The sequence below is a fragment of the Lissotriton helveticus genome, chromosome 5_1, assembly GCF_964261635.1.
Source record: "Lissotriton helveticus chromosome 5_1, aLisHel1.1, whole genome shotgun sequence".
In the NCBI taxonomy this organism is placed as follows: Eukaryota; Metazoa; Chordata; class Amphibia; order Caudata; family Salamandridae; genus Lissotriton; species Lissotriton helveticus.
The window spans coordinates 162234466-162252648 of NC_136065.1; the positions used below are offsets into that span (position 1 = coordinate 162234466).

Here is an 18183-nt window from a genome sequence, read left to right on the forward strand (position 1 = left end):
TGTGGGGAATTCTCGATCGGTATTTTCAAGCGCCATCTTGAACGCCAGTAGTTCAGCTCGCTGAGCTGTACAATCTCCTAGAGATTGTGTTTTAGTGATTGCTGGTTTAAATTTTCCTTCGTGCCAGCGACCTTTAACGATCGCACACGCAGCACTGTAAGCTTGCTTACCCCCCACTGCGGGTTGTGCTGATCCATCTGTATATATTATACAGCCGTAGTGTTCTAGAGGCAGAATTTCGGTCGGCTGAGGACATTCAAATTCATATTGGAGAAATTCTTGTGTTTTTAAGTAAGGATCAAATTCGTACGCCACGTCTGTTGCAGCAAGAGAATTAGCCCATTGTATCCATCTCGGATGGAGAGCTTTAGCATTTGGAATGCTTGCTTTTGTTACAGCCTCTAGGGCTGGTATCGGTGTCACGATTATTATTCGTTTACCTTGTGCCAGGGCTCGTTCTTTTGCTATAGCTGTCTGTGTTGCGGTAAGAATTTTTTCCGTTGGGCTAAATTTCATTTCAGCCTTAGTGTACAAGTGTGATTTGAATGCAATTGGTACCTTTTCTCCCTCATTAGAGGTCAGGTATGTGAATCCGCATCTCCCTGGGATGACTCGGATCACAAGATTGCGTGTGTTATCACGTGTTTCTAATTTTGTTTTAATTAGCATGTCTGTTTGTAAGGATCTCAATATTTCTGTGTGTATTTGAGTCCAATTAGATCTTTTAAAATCTGGTTTTATTAGATCATAAAGGGGTTTGACCCTTTCTGCGTAATTTGCAATATATGTTCTTCCGAAATTTAGGAAGCCTAGAATTGACTGTAGGTTTTTTAGTGTTCTAGGTGCTTGGAGTACGGCACATTTTTCTAAAAAATTGTCAGCCAGGCTTTTGCCTTCACTTGATAATTCATATCCTAGGAACAGGACTGTCAGATGGGCAATTCTGGATTTTTTAAAGTTGAATTTGTAACCCTCTGCTGCGAACCCAAGTATTATGGTGTTCACTCTCTTCAAGTGAGTCTCCAAGTCATCATCTGTTAAGTATATGTCGTCGACATATGATAATGCTTCGTCGTCATATATTTGTAGTAATTCTGTTACTCTCGCTGAGAATACTCCCGGGCTGTTCTTGTACCCCTGGGCTAACCGACAGAATTGTTTTCGAGTGCCATTTATTGAGAACGCAGACAAATATCTGCTCTCTGGTGCTACGTTTTGACAAAAGAATCCATTAGAGATGTCTAAGGTTGTTTTGTATTTTTTGCGCACTATGTTATTCATTAGTGCAGCACTATGTGAGTTTTGCACTGCAAAAGTTTTGCAACATGAGTTAAGGTGTCGGTAATCCAAAACTAGACGGTATGAATTGTCTGGTTTGGAGACCGGAAACAAAGGGTTGTTCATTTGTGAGGTGCAAGTTTCAATCACCCCCTGGTATTCTAGCTTTCTTTTACCTGTTTTTTTGCTTCTTGCTTAATTGGGTACTGCCTTTGTGCAGTAGGTTGTGATTTTAACTGGATTTTGTGAGGAGGAGAGTCCTCATCCCATCCTACGTGATTTTTATATAAAGCAGGAGCTAGAGCTACTGCCCACTTTCTAGCAAGTGTGTATTTTTTATGAATTGGGATGTGGTTTGAGAAGGCAGGCATAATTACTTCTTCGCCATGAGGGCACTCCCTGACAAATTCTGGTGGCCAGTCTTTTTCAGCTAGAAGGATGTCATAGCCCTTGGAGAGATTATCCCAAAATAGTCCCCTTATTTTTCTAGTCTTATCTCCCTCTATACGTAATGTTATTTCGTATATTTTGTGAGGTTTGCTAACTCTGGTGTCTGCAGTTTCCACTTGAAGATATTCATTCGTGTCCACTGTCTCCAGATGATTCATAAGGACTTTGCGAGCTATGCTCACTTCTGCTGCGCTGTCTAGCATTGTCTGAGCCCATTCTCCGTTTTTCAGTTGTGTCCTCAGTATTCTCGGCATTGTTAACTACCTTGATACTGGCTACCTTCTTTTTTGGAAATTGTAATTTCTTTTTTAGCTGAGCAGGTTCCTTGTCTTTGGACTTGGCGTGCTCTTCTCTTTGTTCTGATCGTCCTCTTCTTTCCGATTTCTGCGAGGAAGTCTGAAAAGATTGAGAGGGACGTGTATCAATGTCTTGATATCTATCAGGCTTTTTTATATTATCCCTATTTCTAAGGTTATATCTTTTCCCAGAGGGGTCACTCTGGGGTGACCTGTGTCTTTGGTTCGGAGATTTTTCTCTTCGCCTTGGAGACCTGCCTCTGGACTGGAATTTCTTTTCTTTAGGATTGGATTGTTTGTTTCCATCCCAGCTCTTTTTCTGTGATGTTGAATTATTATTAAAAAATATTTTTTCAGGACTTTCAATCAGTTGTGGCTTTACTGGTATTCCACCTAAACTATCTCTACCTAGTTCCTCATAGGATTTTTCTATGATTCTGGCAATTTCAGCTGGTTGGTCTGCTATATCTGTCTCCTTTAACCTCTGGCGGATCGCCACGTTTGCTGCTTCTCCCTTTATGTTGGCTAATAATATAGCTGAGACCTGCTTGAAGTCTTTTAGTAATTTCATACCAAGAGTTAAAGCGGGTTCTGGACCATATTCGTCTTGAATTTGTTTTAGCACATCTGGTATTACCGAAATGGATGGAACACCGTGCGTTTTTGTGTAAATGGAAGCAAAGACTGTACCCCAAGTGTCACAGTCCTCAATGTGTGGTGCGATTCCCATTGGAAGACAGATAGTCAGAATCCTGTGTTTTTCTAACGGGGTGGTGTCAGGAAACACCGCCTCTATTTGGGTTATTTTCTGTGCCAACCCGAATGGTATTTGTTCCCGTTTAGCTGGTACTTTACCTAGGCAGGACTGTATGTTCTGTGGTGTAATTTTATTTGTGTTCCCCTGGTGAGGGGTCAGCTGTGGAATTTTAATTGCTGGCTGAATTGTAGAAGTCCGCATCACATACTGGACTAATTGTCTATGTATTTTTATTAATTGTTTTAGCTGTGTTAAAAGGTTTGCTGCAGACATCCCGTCGATGTCTGGATGTGGTGTGTATCCGGCTAGGACCGGCCACGTTGCTCCTGGTCTACCTAAGGGACCGAGCCTGGTGATGTGATTATTATGTTTTAGGGCGCCATCAAATAAGAGCAGGTGCTCTTGAAATTTGAGTGGTACTTCCACCTCCTCGAAAGGAGTGTACGTTTCAGGAGGTTCCTCTATTTTGTAATAGTGGAAGTACTTTGTTACAGCATTTGCTGCAGGAAAATTTATCCATGAATAGTATACCTCTGTCTGCCGATATTCGTGTGCCTCAATTACGAATATGACTGTACCACCTCTAGGTGTCAGTCCATTTTCTATAAGTTTTAAAGTTATAGATTTCCTTTTAATGACCGGGATGAGTATTATATCCGGGTCTGCGTCTTGCAGTGCAGTATCAGCTGCTGCGAGTTCAGTTGCTAATCTAACTGCCTCTCTTTCATCATCACTGTCTACCATTTTACCGACAGGATGGTTACTTTGTTTGTTTGCAGATCAGGTTTCTTATGGAAACAAAGATTAGATGCACAATATTTTGGAACGGTTTATCCTTCAACGTTGACTAAACCAAGTACCATACATAGGAGTTTCCTCCTGCGATGTTTGGCGGATATTACCTTTATTACCCACTCCAGACGTCTTTGGAGTATTATGGGAAAAAGGGGTCTGAGTGAGAAAGCACGACTGAGTTACTTTAAATGTCTTACGTTAGTTTTATCGCCCTTTCCAAACGCGTTGGGCGCCATGTAGTGTAGTTCCTATTATCCCAATAGGCTCTGCGCATTGGAATAATACCTTCAATAGTATAGGCCTAGACCAGACGTTAACTAGGTCTACTACTGTCGATATTAGACTTAAAGTTTTGGGTTTGCCAGCTAGCTCAGAGTTCACTAGAAACTTTCTCGAATGTTCAGGAAGGAATTAACTTCCCTGATTAGACAAGAAGGGATTTAGTTTCTGACAACCATAGAACATGACAACTTTGCTCTCCCCTAATCAAGAGTGTATCTTGAGAGTCGTGTGAACAAAAGGCAATTTATTTTACTCAGTCAGTACGTGCATTCTTAGTCTCATCAGATTGTAGAGAAAAGGAAGAGACGGGCGTGTTCAATAAAAGATGTTATTTATTGATCAGTCTCTTTTCTCGTACAAGAGAAATGGATCGATATTATTGCAATACTTATCGTTAAGTAAAGTGCATACATTAAAAGCAGAAGTATAAAATAATACTGTAAAAACATTGATATGGTTTCTAAGCCATATGAAGGTTTAAAATGAATAAAATATATTACATACACATATACATTTGACTAAACGTACTCAACTGGTGTTTCTAGATACGCCTACCCCGTGTACCTGACCTGAGCCTAATACGTGGGCGGGAATAGAAAGTTACAGTTTAAGTTAAGTTTGTTTTTGCCAAGTGACTGACTAAAGAATTCTCTGTGAGGGGTTATTCAGTTCTGTACCTGGAAGTTAGGATGAATGAGGAATGGTATCTCTCTCTCTGGTCTCGATATTCCAGGCGGCCTGCGAGGGCTACCCGGAAACGCCGGTGCTGGATTTCTCGGCAGGAGAAAGCAGCGCGTCTCGTTCTCAGCGCGTCAGGAAGGCGGGGCTGTGCCAGCGGGGTCTGCTCTGCTCGGGGCTTCGGCAAGTATGGCTGCTCCGTCTCGTCACCACCGCGTGTGTTTGCATAGGGCAATATCGGTAATATTTATACCTTTAAGGTGCCGAGATTGACGTAAGGATGGACATAGATACGTCAATAAGGATGTCATATGACCAGGTCGTTAACACATTCTTTTGCTGAAGTTCTTGGTGAAATCAAAACAATGGCCGCAGGGGTTTTTCCCAGGTTGTCATAGGTTTGATTTGTTATGAGAACTCCGTATGCCTTATCAGGGGCTGGAGGAATATCGCTTGTCTAATTAGATCGCAAGCGTTATGACCTAATCAGATAACACGTTCCTGTGCCGTAGTGTGGCTTCGTCAGATAACGGTATCTGCATCATGGGGGTTTGCTGCCTCATGGGCTGACTGCTAGTTAACTTGTTGGTTTGTTAACCAGAATAGGGTCAGGAATAGGGGGATCGATTCAGAACCTATAGGAATACATCACACTCCACCCCGGAGCCCGGCAGCTCGCCTGACTTAAAGATGGCCGCCCGCTACCTAACTCGCGCCTAGAGCTCTGGCAAAGATAACGCTCCACTGCCATTAAGAAGCGTTTTGCCTTACAAAAACGAAGTGGCTGCCCTACACCCTCAAAATAAAGCCCCACAGGAAAGGGGATATCTTCCCCCATCAGCGACTGGCCTGTAAAATGAACATGATCATTACCACTAGCGCCTGACCTAAAAATGGTGTCTGAATGTGTACAATTTGTCATTTTTCGGCGCGAAAATTGAGGATTATAGGAAATATATGAAAGGTTGATGGAAAAGCTTGTCTTCTAAAGCCTAAATCTATGAAATACTGAATTCTGCCACATACACACGCATGGCCCTACCTTTTTTCAACACTGCTATGTCTACAATTGTTCTGGTGAAAGGAGACATAATCAGCGCAAACCTGGGGTAAAACCTCTGTTAAACTCTGCTAAAGTCTCTGTGCCAACCTGAGATATACTAGCCTACCTTACAACGCAACAGGTAGCCAAAGCCCTAACGCAAAAGATTGAGCCCTCCTCGGGAAGTCACCGACAACGTCAGCCAGTACCCCATTACCCCACGGACCTTCTGGTAGTACGGAAACGAAACTCCTCAACATGGCAGACAGAGACGAGAAGAAGAACACAAAAAAGGTAAAACCGGCACCCTCTCTGTCAGATTCTCCCATCAAGGCAAAGGCAGACGTCAACAGTACCCTAGAAGTGATCCTGTTAAAACTGGCAGAAGTACACAATCTAGCAAAATCAACCAAATCCAATACTGACGCTATGCAATTGGAGCTCACTGCAATTAGAGCCGACATGAGCTCGGTCCACAAAAGCATAGATGAAGCGGAGCAAAGGATTAGCGACTTGGAAGATAAGACCAAAAATGCCTCCGCATCCATGTGGCAAATTCAGGGATCAACGGACCAGCTCAGACGCCAGGTATCGGAGTTGGAAGAAACAGGAGGGGAAATGTGCGCATTTTTGGAATCCCGGAAAATGCAGAGAAAGACGCGAATTCCTGTGTGGACTTTTTAGAAGCTTGGATCCCGAAAATAACAGGAATTTCCTTCCACCACGAATTTGAACTCGACAGAGCCCATAGGGTGCCGAGCTATATCCCTCATGGCTACAGAGGTCCGCGCCCACTGATCTGCAAACCATTAAGGCATCAACATACAGAAGCTATACTGCAGTTCGCGCGGCGAAACCATAAAATCACTTGGGAGGGCCACACTATAACTTTCACCCAGGACTACTCGAAAGACACGCTTGAAATCAGGAAGGGCTTCCTGGCCCAAAGAGAAAGACTAAGATCGAAAGGAATTCAATACTCTTTCGCTGGCCCGGCAAAATTCAAAATCACCATTCAAGGCAAACCGAAATTCTTCACGAGCCCAAATGCATTGGCGCAATTCATTGGAGAATCCACTTCACAAAGCATGGACTTGTCAAACAACCCCTCGAATAAACGCAAGACGAACTCGCTAGAAAATGTGAACTCAGACTCTGGTCATGGCTGATCCCATCGTTCTATTCTCATACCTCAAATGTGCTGTCTTATTAATACAGCGTCCAGGTTTTGCTCCTGGAATTGGATAGACAAGCTAATACTTACCTTTTGGCAAAATCATTTTCTTGTAGACACTTCCATCTTAGTTTCAAGTAACATTGTGTTCTGATGTGTTTGTCGCCATCAGGTATGACCACTCAGGGTACGGATCCTTGTTCACTCATGGTAAACTGACGTATTCATTGAACCTCCTATCACGATACATAGCTCCTAGACCACAGCTTAATACACGTGTTAAGATATGTTTTGTAAACCATTAATGGAACAAAATGTTTTGCGATATGATCCCTATCATTACTTCATATAGATCTTTAGAGATCACTCGAGAGAAAGATCATTTTCTGCAGAAAATCCTCTCCTGATTACCTTGTTTCAGAGCACGTCTGTTTTCACAAACTACTCCTTTACAGTATATACAAATCAACAGTCATGGAGTTACAGCCTTTTAACTCCTACTTCTATCTAATAAGCTTATAAGATATACTATCTCAGACAATTTTATGTTCTCCCTAAGGTTCACTGTATCACAACTTTCTGTGTACATGCTTAATATGTTTAGCTGAACCTGACTGTTACTTAACAAAGCGCCTTAAGCGCAGTAAGAACTTGATGTTACTGATGTTATTCCCTGTTATATCTATCATTCTCAAACCTTCCTGCGTTGCAGATGGACGGCAATGCCGTCGCAGCTCCTAAGTTCTTTTGAGAGGGGAGGGGGAAGGGGTGGGGAGAGCAGGGGGGAGGGAGGAAGGGGGGGAGAGAAGGGGGGAATGGGGGAAAAAAATCTGGATTGTTTCAGCATGTGTTCAATGTTTATGGTTGATGATTCCACTCACCTTTTTAGCTTTAGAAGTAATGCTAACTGAGACCTTATTAGGTGCCTCAATAGCCACTCAGTGCGCTCTATCTTTCCACTCTATAAATCTATTCCTTATAACTGACCACGGTAGCACATCAAACACGATTTCAAGACACGATAATCCTGCAAAAGCCACTACAGTTGAAACTCACGCGAGGCAGAACCTTACTAAGGGAACAAATCGTTCACCCATACTTGACATCCACTTGATATCCTATAGCTTAATGGTCACGGCTCTACCACTTGATCAAGAGCGACGACCTAGCTATCAATGACCCACAATTCCTCTATCACGGAGGGCCTTAACATTGTCTCCTTTAACGTTAAAGGACTCAATCACCCAGTCAAGAGGAGAAAAGTTCTAGAATATCTGTCAAAATCCAAGGGCGACATCCTCCTCCTGCAGGAGACTAAATTATCGAAGGATGATGCTGAATTGATAAGTCAACATTGGATCTCACACACTCTTTGTTCGCCAGCAATTGGCAAAAAGCGTGGAGTCCTCACCCTAATAGCTAAAAAATCCAACATCTCTGTAATATCGCACACTCACGACGAGGATGGCCGTTTCATCATGGCTCATCTACAAAGAAACGATGACCATATCCACGTCATGAACATTTACGGTCCCAACACTGACGACCCAGAATTCTGGGACTCATTGGCCCCGACCCTAGAATGTGTACCACAGGGAGAATTACTGATAATGGGAGGCGACTTTAATTTACCCCTTGACCCTATAACGGACCGCCACTCTACCTGTTCCTACCAACCGACCCGCTCACATACTAGTCTACACCGCTTATGCTCCAGATTCAACTTACACGACTCATGGAGACTCCAACACCCTGACGGCCGCGATTACACATTTTACTCACCTCCTCACAATTCCTACTCAAGAATAGATTATATCCTCGTCAATAGCCCCTTCACACACCTCATAGAGGAAACCAGCATTGCCCCTAAGTTGATTTCTGACCACTCAAGCATTCAGACCAAATTAGTGGGTTCCAGGTCCATTCTCCCCCCTAAAAGATGGAGGTTCAATGACAAAATATTTTCTGAACCAGAAAACAAGCAAAAGATCGAGAATGCCATCTGAGACTACCTCACCTTAAACGACACCCATGACTCGGACATAGCGACTGTATGGGAGGCGCTTAAGGCCACCCTGAGGGGTGTAATCATAGGAATTAGAGCTCATGCTAATAAAAAAATAAACAAGGATTTAACCACTCTAGAAGTCAACATTAAAAATCTAGAAGCCACTCATATCGCAAATCTCCAAAATCCTATGATTTTAAACGAACTTAATAAGCTGAAATATGAATACAACTCGATACTCAGCAAAAGAGCGGGGGTCTGGGTTAACAAGTTCAAGGCTCTTAGGACATGCGAAGGTAACAGAGCTGGTAAAGTCTTGGCGTCATACTTAAAACACAAACAAAAACAATTCAATATCGCCTCAGTCAAAGATAGTAATAATATCATCCAAACAAAACAGGACCTAATCTTACATACCTTTAAATCATTCTATCAAGACCTGTATAAAAATAATTTGACCTTTGACTCGGAAGAGTGTAATAGGTACCTAAACTCATTAGGCCTACCTAAACTCAATGACACGGATAAAGCCACTCTGAATTCTCCAATCACCCTACAAGAGGTAACAACATCTATTAAAACCCTTAAATGTAACAAGGCACCTGGCCCTGACGGTTTCTCCGCCAGTTTCTACAAAGAACTAACGTATTCCCTGAGCCCAACTCTATTAAAACTGTTTAAGTCCTTTAATGTAACGAAAGGAATAACAAAATCGATGAGTGAAGCCACCATTATAGTCATTCCTAAAGAAGGCAAAGACCCACTGTTAACCGAAAACTACAGGCAGATTTCCCTAATTAACTTAGACTGCAAGATATATGCAAAGATCCTAGCCACACGACTAAACTCGCAACTACCAAAACTAATTAGTACGTCGCAAGTAGGCTTCATGAAACAGCGCATGTCTAACGATAATACAAGATTACTCTGTCACGTCATTGAAAAAGCCAGACTGCTCGCAGACCCCGCAGTTGCTATTACTCTCGACGCAGAAAAGGCGTTCGACAGAGTGTCCTGGCTTTTCCTTAAGAGCTGTATGTCCGTCTTTAATCTTGGGGACACATTCACTAACTTGGTAATGGCCCTGTATCTCTCACCTACCGCACGCATTGCCATAAATGGCTCATTATCAGACCCTTTCTCCCTTGAGCAGGGGACGAGGCAGGGCTGCCCCCTTTCCCCTTCGCTCTTCCTATTAGCAATGGAACCCCTAATAGCTAATATAAAAAACAACGAATCCATTAAAGGTGTGAAATTTGGGAATAAATGCGTCAAACTTGCCGCCTATGCGGACGATATCCTGATTGTGACAGAATCACCAGTTACCTCTATCCCTGCACTAATGTCCACAATTGACAGATACTCCACATACTCGGGATACAAGCTCAACCGGGATAAATCTGAGGTCAAACCACTCAATATTTTAACAGCCAAAGAGGTACTAGGGAACTCAGGGCTTTGCTGGCAAACAGAATTTGTGAAATACCTTGGTATTGAATTCGGCGACTCCCTTATGGAGACCCTCCAACGGAATGAAAAATTAACCTTAAACAAAATCAAAACCCACTTGGAGGGATGGTCCCCTCGCTTCATTACGTGGTGGGGAAGAGTGGAGACCATCAAGATGATGATATCGCCACTGGTTAATTACCTCATATCTATGCTCCCTCTTACTCTTACGCCTGACTTCTACCACAAACTAGACATGACTATATCAAACTTCCTTTGGAAAGGGAAAAGAGCCAGAATCAGCATAAAAAAACTCCGCTTAGACAAAACCACTGGTGGGGTCAACCTACCTGATTTCAAAAGATATGAAACTGCCTTTCTCGCCAAGCAGGGAGCCCACTGGCTCTCGCCTTCACCTGACTATACTCCAGTTTGGCTAGATATTGAGAACGAGATTCTAGAGGGTATCTCCCCTAGCGCGGCCCTCTCATCTAATTTGAATAGGCTAACCCACTCCAAATCAATATTCCATAACACAAAATCTGCTCTTCTAAAGTTTGACAGACTCCTGGAAAACAGCATTCGGGGATCACGCTGGGAATCCTTATGGGACAACCGTAACATTTTATATAAAGGTAAACCCCTACACATTACATCATGGATCAAAAAAGGCATACTTTTTCCGTATCAGCTGTTTACGGGATCATACCCTGTCCCATTCAGTGACCTACAAACCAAATACGACCTCGAACCAATTGAATTTTATAACTTCCTTAACGTAAAAACAGCACTGTCCAAAGCCAAACTCTCCCGAACTACACCCTCCCTTCCATCGTACCTAGCCAGGGTGAACAGGTTGGGACACCAGGTTTCCGCCCTCTATAAACTTAGTCGCCCTCAACATCCTAGCCTCATTACCCCAATTACACAATTCTGGGACAACCTTGCGTCCAAGCCTATTACAGAGATGGATTGGACCAATACATGGATATCCTGTATGAGACACAAAATCAGCCCCACACTTTCGCAAACAAAATACTGGCTCTTGCACAAGGCCTTCTGGACACCGGCGCGATTATTCGCACATAATATCACCACAGACGCCTTCTGCTGGAACTGCAAACACGCGGAGGGTGATCTATCTCATATTATCTTAGAGTGCGACTGCGTAACACAGTTTTGGGAGAAGATATTTGAATTTATATCAAAATGATTCCACATTACACCGATTAAAGAGCTCCCCTATCTTGTTTTCGGATTCACCCAAGACCCTTCCCTTGAAATAGAAGATAGGGCCTTACTCGACCTCCTCCTCACGGCGGCGATCAAGACAGTCCTTAGTAACTGGAAAGATACCAATAAGGCCAACTTCGCAGGGTGGTTGAATTGGATAATCAGTCTACGCGGTGCAGATAACATCGCACTTCAACAGACGCCGTGGCGTCCCCCCACGAGAAAACTGTGGTCAACCCTTGATAATTACTTTACGACGCATAAGCCACCTTAATATAGTCGACCACTGTTTACTTCACAGGCACTAGCACTTGCATTATCCCATCACCGTATTGCCTTTCATGGTATCCTTTTCCTTGTAGCCAGTGATGCACAATATCTGTCTCTAAATGCTTGATGAGTGTGCGATACATGTTCTGCTACCTCCGACGAGAATTATTGGTTATTGTACTCTTGAGTTTTCCACTGACTACTGATGTAACGCATTATATGGCGCTCTTAAACTGTACACTTCTGAACATAAATGTACTACTGGATCTAATTACTGTTTGTTACTGCTGAAACAACCAATAAAAAACTTTTTGAACACAAAAAAAAAAAAAAAAACTGCAAGTGACAATAGGATCTCTCTGACAAAAGCGGTAACCTACATAATGTTTCCTGACTACGAATGTATAGTTACCGGATATCCAGCAGCAAAGAGGTCTGCAAGATAAAGGATGTAAAAAGTGAAAAGTAGGATTGAAAGAAAGATTTGTAGACGAGCGACAAGGTGCTGTAGCGTCACCTGGTGCTACGCAGTGAAAGCTTTCCTTTGTTTGGTTTGACTTACAAGTGAATGGTACATGTGTCAGGTTTGAAGGTACAACACAGGGTCATGAGCTTCTGAAATGTATACATGGTATAATCAGTGTGGTTGTGCCAACTAAAGTCTGCAGAAGTTACCAGGGAGAAAAACGGCAACAGTAATTTACTTGTGAAAAGTTGGAGATTGATCATGGATCATAGTTGCGCGTTGTGGACCTATGTGGCAGTATATTACTTGTACCCAAAATAAAATTGAGGAGTAAGCCAATAAAATTGCAAACCAGGAGATAAAAACAGAGGGGGTAACACAATTTAAATATTGTGTATAGGCAACAGTAAGAAAGAAACAGGATAAGAACAGTCTACAGAGTAACAACCATTTTGTAAAGTGATCCAAATAACTGTTATGGGGCTGAGGTTTTTTGCATGGACCAATAGGGGGTCAAGATGGCAAATAGGCATGAATTATTGCTTTAGTAGTTTAAAGGATCATGAAAACAGTTATTTTGGCATCGCAATTGAAGGCCCAAAGGGGTAGCAGCCAATGTAGATAGGAAAAGTAAGAATTCACGGTCCCCTCAGGAAACACTATTCCAACGGGGCGATAGTGTGCACCTGCTTAGCGGCAATCAGAGAACAAATCAAAAAAATGTGTATATATAAAAAATACAATACCAGAATATTCCTATTAGACAGTTGGTATACCAGAAGGTTTAAATTATGTAAAGGGCAAAGACTACATGTAAAATTAGGACATTGGGTAACAAATCTACCACAAGGAAAAGCATTTGGTAAAATGTGATGAATAAAAGAAGCACGAGAAAAATTGTGAATAGTAAATTATTTTACATACATGCAAAGGGCAAGACCCATGTTCTTGCAGTTATTGAAGATTGTATAGAATAATCATTGTCCTTTGACAACTAGAATTAATCATGAGTTGTGAGACCATATTCCTGTCTCAATGAATAAAGAAAGTGGTTTGAAGTGATTACAAAATCTCAGCCTATACACACAGAGGCAGAGTTGGGGGATGGTGTCGATCTGTTATGACACTGATTTTAGAAGGTTGCCCGTAACCTGTATTGTCCATGTTTATATGTGTAGCTTCTATTTGCCACTTGTTATGCAGTGTATTTTGTTGTGTCGGTGTCTCTGCATGTGGGTGGGTTGTATGAATAGAGTTATCTGGAAACTCTAGGTTCTGTCCCCATTGTTGACATCTTTCAATGGGCGTGGCCAAATGTCACTTTTACTGGCACGTCATTTTTATAGATAGTATGAACTTCCTCGACCCATGTTATTTGCAGGTTGCACATAGATCTTTGCAATGAGGTTCTTAACTAGGTAAGCCACCTTAAAGGCTAATATCTATCCCCTAATTGAACTTATTGATTCTTTAGTGGTGAATGCCTAGTGAGGACCTGTATTGGCACAGCTCAAGGTCACTGCTCAATTAAATCCTACTTGTGTCCTGCACATGTAGCTCAAGTCACTGGAGAGTGCTATATTGTGTATTGGCCAACAATGGAAATTCAGGTCCTACTCTTAGCTAATGTAATACTATTTGTTGTGTATTTATTTATCATTTATTTATTTGTAAAGCATACTTTGACTCAAGGGCCTATTGCTACAAGCAACTGTGACCTGTTTGCTAGATTTGTTTACTAAATCTGACATTCTGGAAGTCTGTCTGTGGTTGGGTGGAAGCCATCATCATTGTTTTTGGCCTATTTACTACAGGCGATTCCATCGCTCTCTGACAAATAACAACCGGTGGATACGCGAACGTAGTCACGAGTCCTACGCAAAGAACTACTCGATTGTCTTCAGGAATGATGAACCACTAGCTGGTCGGAATATGAGGCATCTTCCACTTCACCAGGTAAGTGCAGGTACCTAGGGTTTCAATGAAAGTCGTGTAGTATGTGGTTGGGTGGTTGGACTCTGCAATGATGTTGCGCAAGTGTTTTAAGGGTGACTTTCTGAACGTTGACTTTGTGTGGCCACACCATCTTTATTTGTGTCTTAACCCTGACATTTTCTGGTTACCTGGCTATAGTGTAAGTTAGTGAGTGTATGCTATTCTTATGGGTTGTTATGGGGAGGATGACTTGACACACCCTAAAATATTTCCTTGTAAACACAATCAATCAATTTCATCCTGTGTGCACAACACACGTTCAGGCTATTATTCCGAAAGTATCAAATGCTCACTGTAATCATGAACTAACACCTGCAGCCCATCCCCTTAAACCGTCACAGGTATACAAGCTCTAAGGGTCATCATATGCACCCACTACACTACAGCTAGTAACACTTTTTAATGATAATACACTTCGTCAAGAAAAAGCTGAAAGCTTTAGGGCATGGCCAGAAGGCATTGGCAATACCTCCAATGGCGAAACCTATTGGCTTTTCCAATGCTTGTTAGTAAACCAGTCGCATGTTCTTTGCCATGCGTAATGGGTTGGGTGTGTGCAGATGTGAGTGACAGCCCTTGGAAGATGGGCCATTCAACAAATGTAACATCATGCATAATAAATGCTGCACCACTCACTCGCAGAAGAAAAGGCTTCCAAAAGTGATATACTTGGATACCAGAAACCAAAGCACATTATGTTAATGACGGGCATTAGGGTTTCAATGTGAGAGTATGTGGTAGTCCAAGCTTACCATACCTCTGGTGGTGATCAAAGTGGCACATCTGCACGATCAAAACAAAGCAAAAGCTCTGCACTGGTACCTGTCCCAGTTTTCAATTTTTATTGATTTTTACAGATAAACACAGACAGAAAACAATGTGTTTCCTGTCTGCATTTATTTTTAAAACTGGAAAAATACATAAAATTAGCTTTTTACGTTCAATCTGGGACATTCTTCTCACTGATTCATTATGAGGATTAAAACATGTAATGCACCTCTTTTGGGACTGATGAACTGTGTACACATTATAAGCTCACAATACCAAAAACTCTTCTCCATCTCCAAGGAATTTGCCAAACCCTGCAGCGAAACAACAGACGTCCCACCCTCCCAAAACCTCTGCAACAGACTCCGCACCTTCTTCCACCTTAAGATCAAGAGGATCTACGACCACTTCGAAAACCATGACCTCCACTTTGCTCCTGCTCTCCATCCATGTGACGCCACCCGACAAACCCTGCTTAACTGGACCCCACCCACGGCAGAAGACACCTTGAAGACCATGAAAAGCATCCACTCCGGGGCACCCTCAGAACCCTGCCCATCCCACATCTTTCACAGAGCCGGCTCGGCCATCAGACACGAACTACGTCAGACGATCAACTGCTCCCTTGAGACCGCCACCTTCCCTGACAACTGGAAACACGCGAAGGTCAAAAACCTCCTGAAGAAACCCTCCACCGACCCAACAAACCGTAAAAACTTTGGGCCCACCTCCCTGCTTCCATTCGTAGCCAACGTCATTGAAAAAGCCGTTGACGCCCAGCTAGCAAACTTAATTGAAGCTCACAGCGTCCTAACATCTCCTAATCCGGATTCTGTACCAACCACAGCACCGAGACCGCCCTTCTCGCCGCCACCGACGACATCCGCACCCACCACCTCCTGGACCTCTCGGCTGCCTGCGACACAATCTCACACCGCACCCTAGCCACCGGACTCCATAATGCCGGCATCCATGAAAAGACCCTCGACTGAATATGCTCATTCCTCACCGGCAGAACTCAGTGAGTCAGACTCCCACCATACCTCCCGGAGCCGAAAGAGACCAACTGTGGAGTGGCCCAGGGCTCCTCTCTCAGCCTCACCCTCTTCAACATCTACATGGCCCTCCTCGCAACCATCATCAGGAACCACGGCTCAACATCGTCACTTAAGCCGACGACACCTATTTATCCTTTCCCTCACCAACGAACCAAACATCACCAAACACAACTTCTGAGAAGGAATGAAAGCCGTTGCCACCTGGATGAGGTACCGCTGCCTAAAACTCAACTCGGAGAAAACTGAAGTCCTCCTCCAGGGCTACACCCCGTCCGCATAGAAGGACTCCTAGTGGCCCCCACTCTAGGAAATACCCCACCCCGATAGACAACCCCTGAAACCTGGGCATCATTCTGGACTCATCGCTCACAATGAACCTTCATATCCATTGGTATTCTCGACCTGCTTCAACACCCTCTGCATGCTACGAAAGACATTCAGATGGATCCCAACCTTATCCCGAAAAACCGTCATGCACGCTCTCATAGGAAAAGACTAGATTACGGCAACGCGCTCTACACCGGAATCAAAAAGAAACTCCTTCGCAAACTCCAGGCCATCCAGAACGCCACAGCCAGACTGATCCTCGACATCCCCAATCGCAGCCACATCACTCAACACCTCCGTTATCTCCAGTGGCTCCCAGTCGAAAGAAGACTCGGCTTCAAACTCCTTACCCATGCATTCAAGGCCCTGCAAAACACAGGACCAACATACCTGAACAACCACCTCTCCTTCCACTCACCCAAAATACAACTCCGATCAGATGATCTCTCTCTGGCCACCTTCCCACGCATCTAGAGGACTAGAATGGGAGGAAAGTCCTTCCCCTACCTGTGGTGGGGACATGGATCGCCAACCGACCCATGTCCCCACCACATTTTCAACAAAGCAGACTCCATCATCGCACCCCATCTTCGTGATGTCATCAACTGCTCCTTCAACTCCGCTACCTTCCCAGAAAGCTGGAAACATGCCGATCTCACTGCCCTGCTGAAGAAACCCACAGCGGACCCATCCGAACTTAAGAACTACCGCCCCATCTCACTCCTCCCCTTCCCGGCCAAAGTCATCGAGAAAGCCGTCAATAGTCAGCTTGCCACCTTCCTTGAATCCAACAATTCACTTGACCCCTCACAGTCCGGCTTCCGAGCCAAACACAGCACCGAAACCGCCCTCATCGCTGCTACAGACGACATCCGAACACTACTGGACAACGGAGAAACAGTTGCCCTCATCCTACTTGACCTCTCCGCCGCCTTCGACACAGTCTGTCATAGCACCCTCATACAACGCCTCAGCAACGTCGGAATTCAAGGAAAAGCGCTGGACTGGATCATCTCGTTCCTCGCCGGAAGAACCCAGAGAGTCCGCCTCCCCCATTCAAATCAGAGCCAACGAAAGTCATCTGCGGCGTACCACAAGGATCCTCACCAAGTCCCACCCTCTTCAACGTGTACATGAGTCCCCTCGCATCCATTGCAAGACAACACAACCTCAACATCATTGCCTACGCTGACGACACCCAATTGATCCTCTCCCTCACCAAAGACCCTAACACCGCCAAAACCAATCTTCACGAAGGAATGAAAGAAGTAGCCGAATGGATGAAGAATAGTCGTTTAAAACTTAACTTGGACAAAACGGAAGTCCTCATCCTAGGATCATCCCCCTCTGCATGGGACAACACATGGTGGCCACCGGCTCTGGGCACAGCACCCATACCCACAAATCACGCACGTAACCTGGGCTTCATCCTAGACTCCTCCCTATCGATGACCAGACAAGTCAACGCCGTTTCATCATCGTGCTTCAACATCCTACGCATGCTCAAAAAAATCTTCCGCTGGATCCCCACCGATACTAGAAAGACAGTCACCCACGCACTAGTTACTAGCCGACTAGATTATGGAAACACCCTCTACGCCGGAACCACAGCCAAACTACAGAAAAAACTCCAACGCATCCAAAACGCCTCAGCCAGACTCATACTGGACATCCCCCGTCAAGCTCACATTTCCGGTCACCTGAAAGATCTCCACTGGCTACCCATCAACAAAAGAATAACGTTCCGTCTCCTAACCCACGCACACAAGGCCCTCTACGACCTAGGACCCGAATGCCTCAGCAAACGACTATCCTTCTACACACCCACCCGCCAACTACGCTCATCCAATCAAGCCC

The 18183-nt window shown here is 44.0% G+C and overlaps 1 protein-coding gene across 1 annotated transcript in view; it reads left to right on the plus strand.

The window, feature by feature from the left end:
* The window catches only part of SARDH (sarcosine dehydrogenase), a 741717-nt gene that overhangs the window by 451046 nt on the left and 272488 nt on the right, over positions 1-18183 (plus strand). The window contains exon 11 of the mRNA XM_078641957.1: positions 13993-14134. Within this exon, the coding sequence (XP_078498083.1) occupies positions 13993-14134 (142 nt within the window). The remainder of the gene's footprint in view (positions 1-13992; positions 14135-18183) is intronic.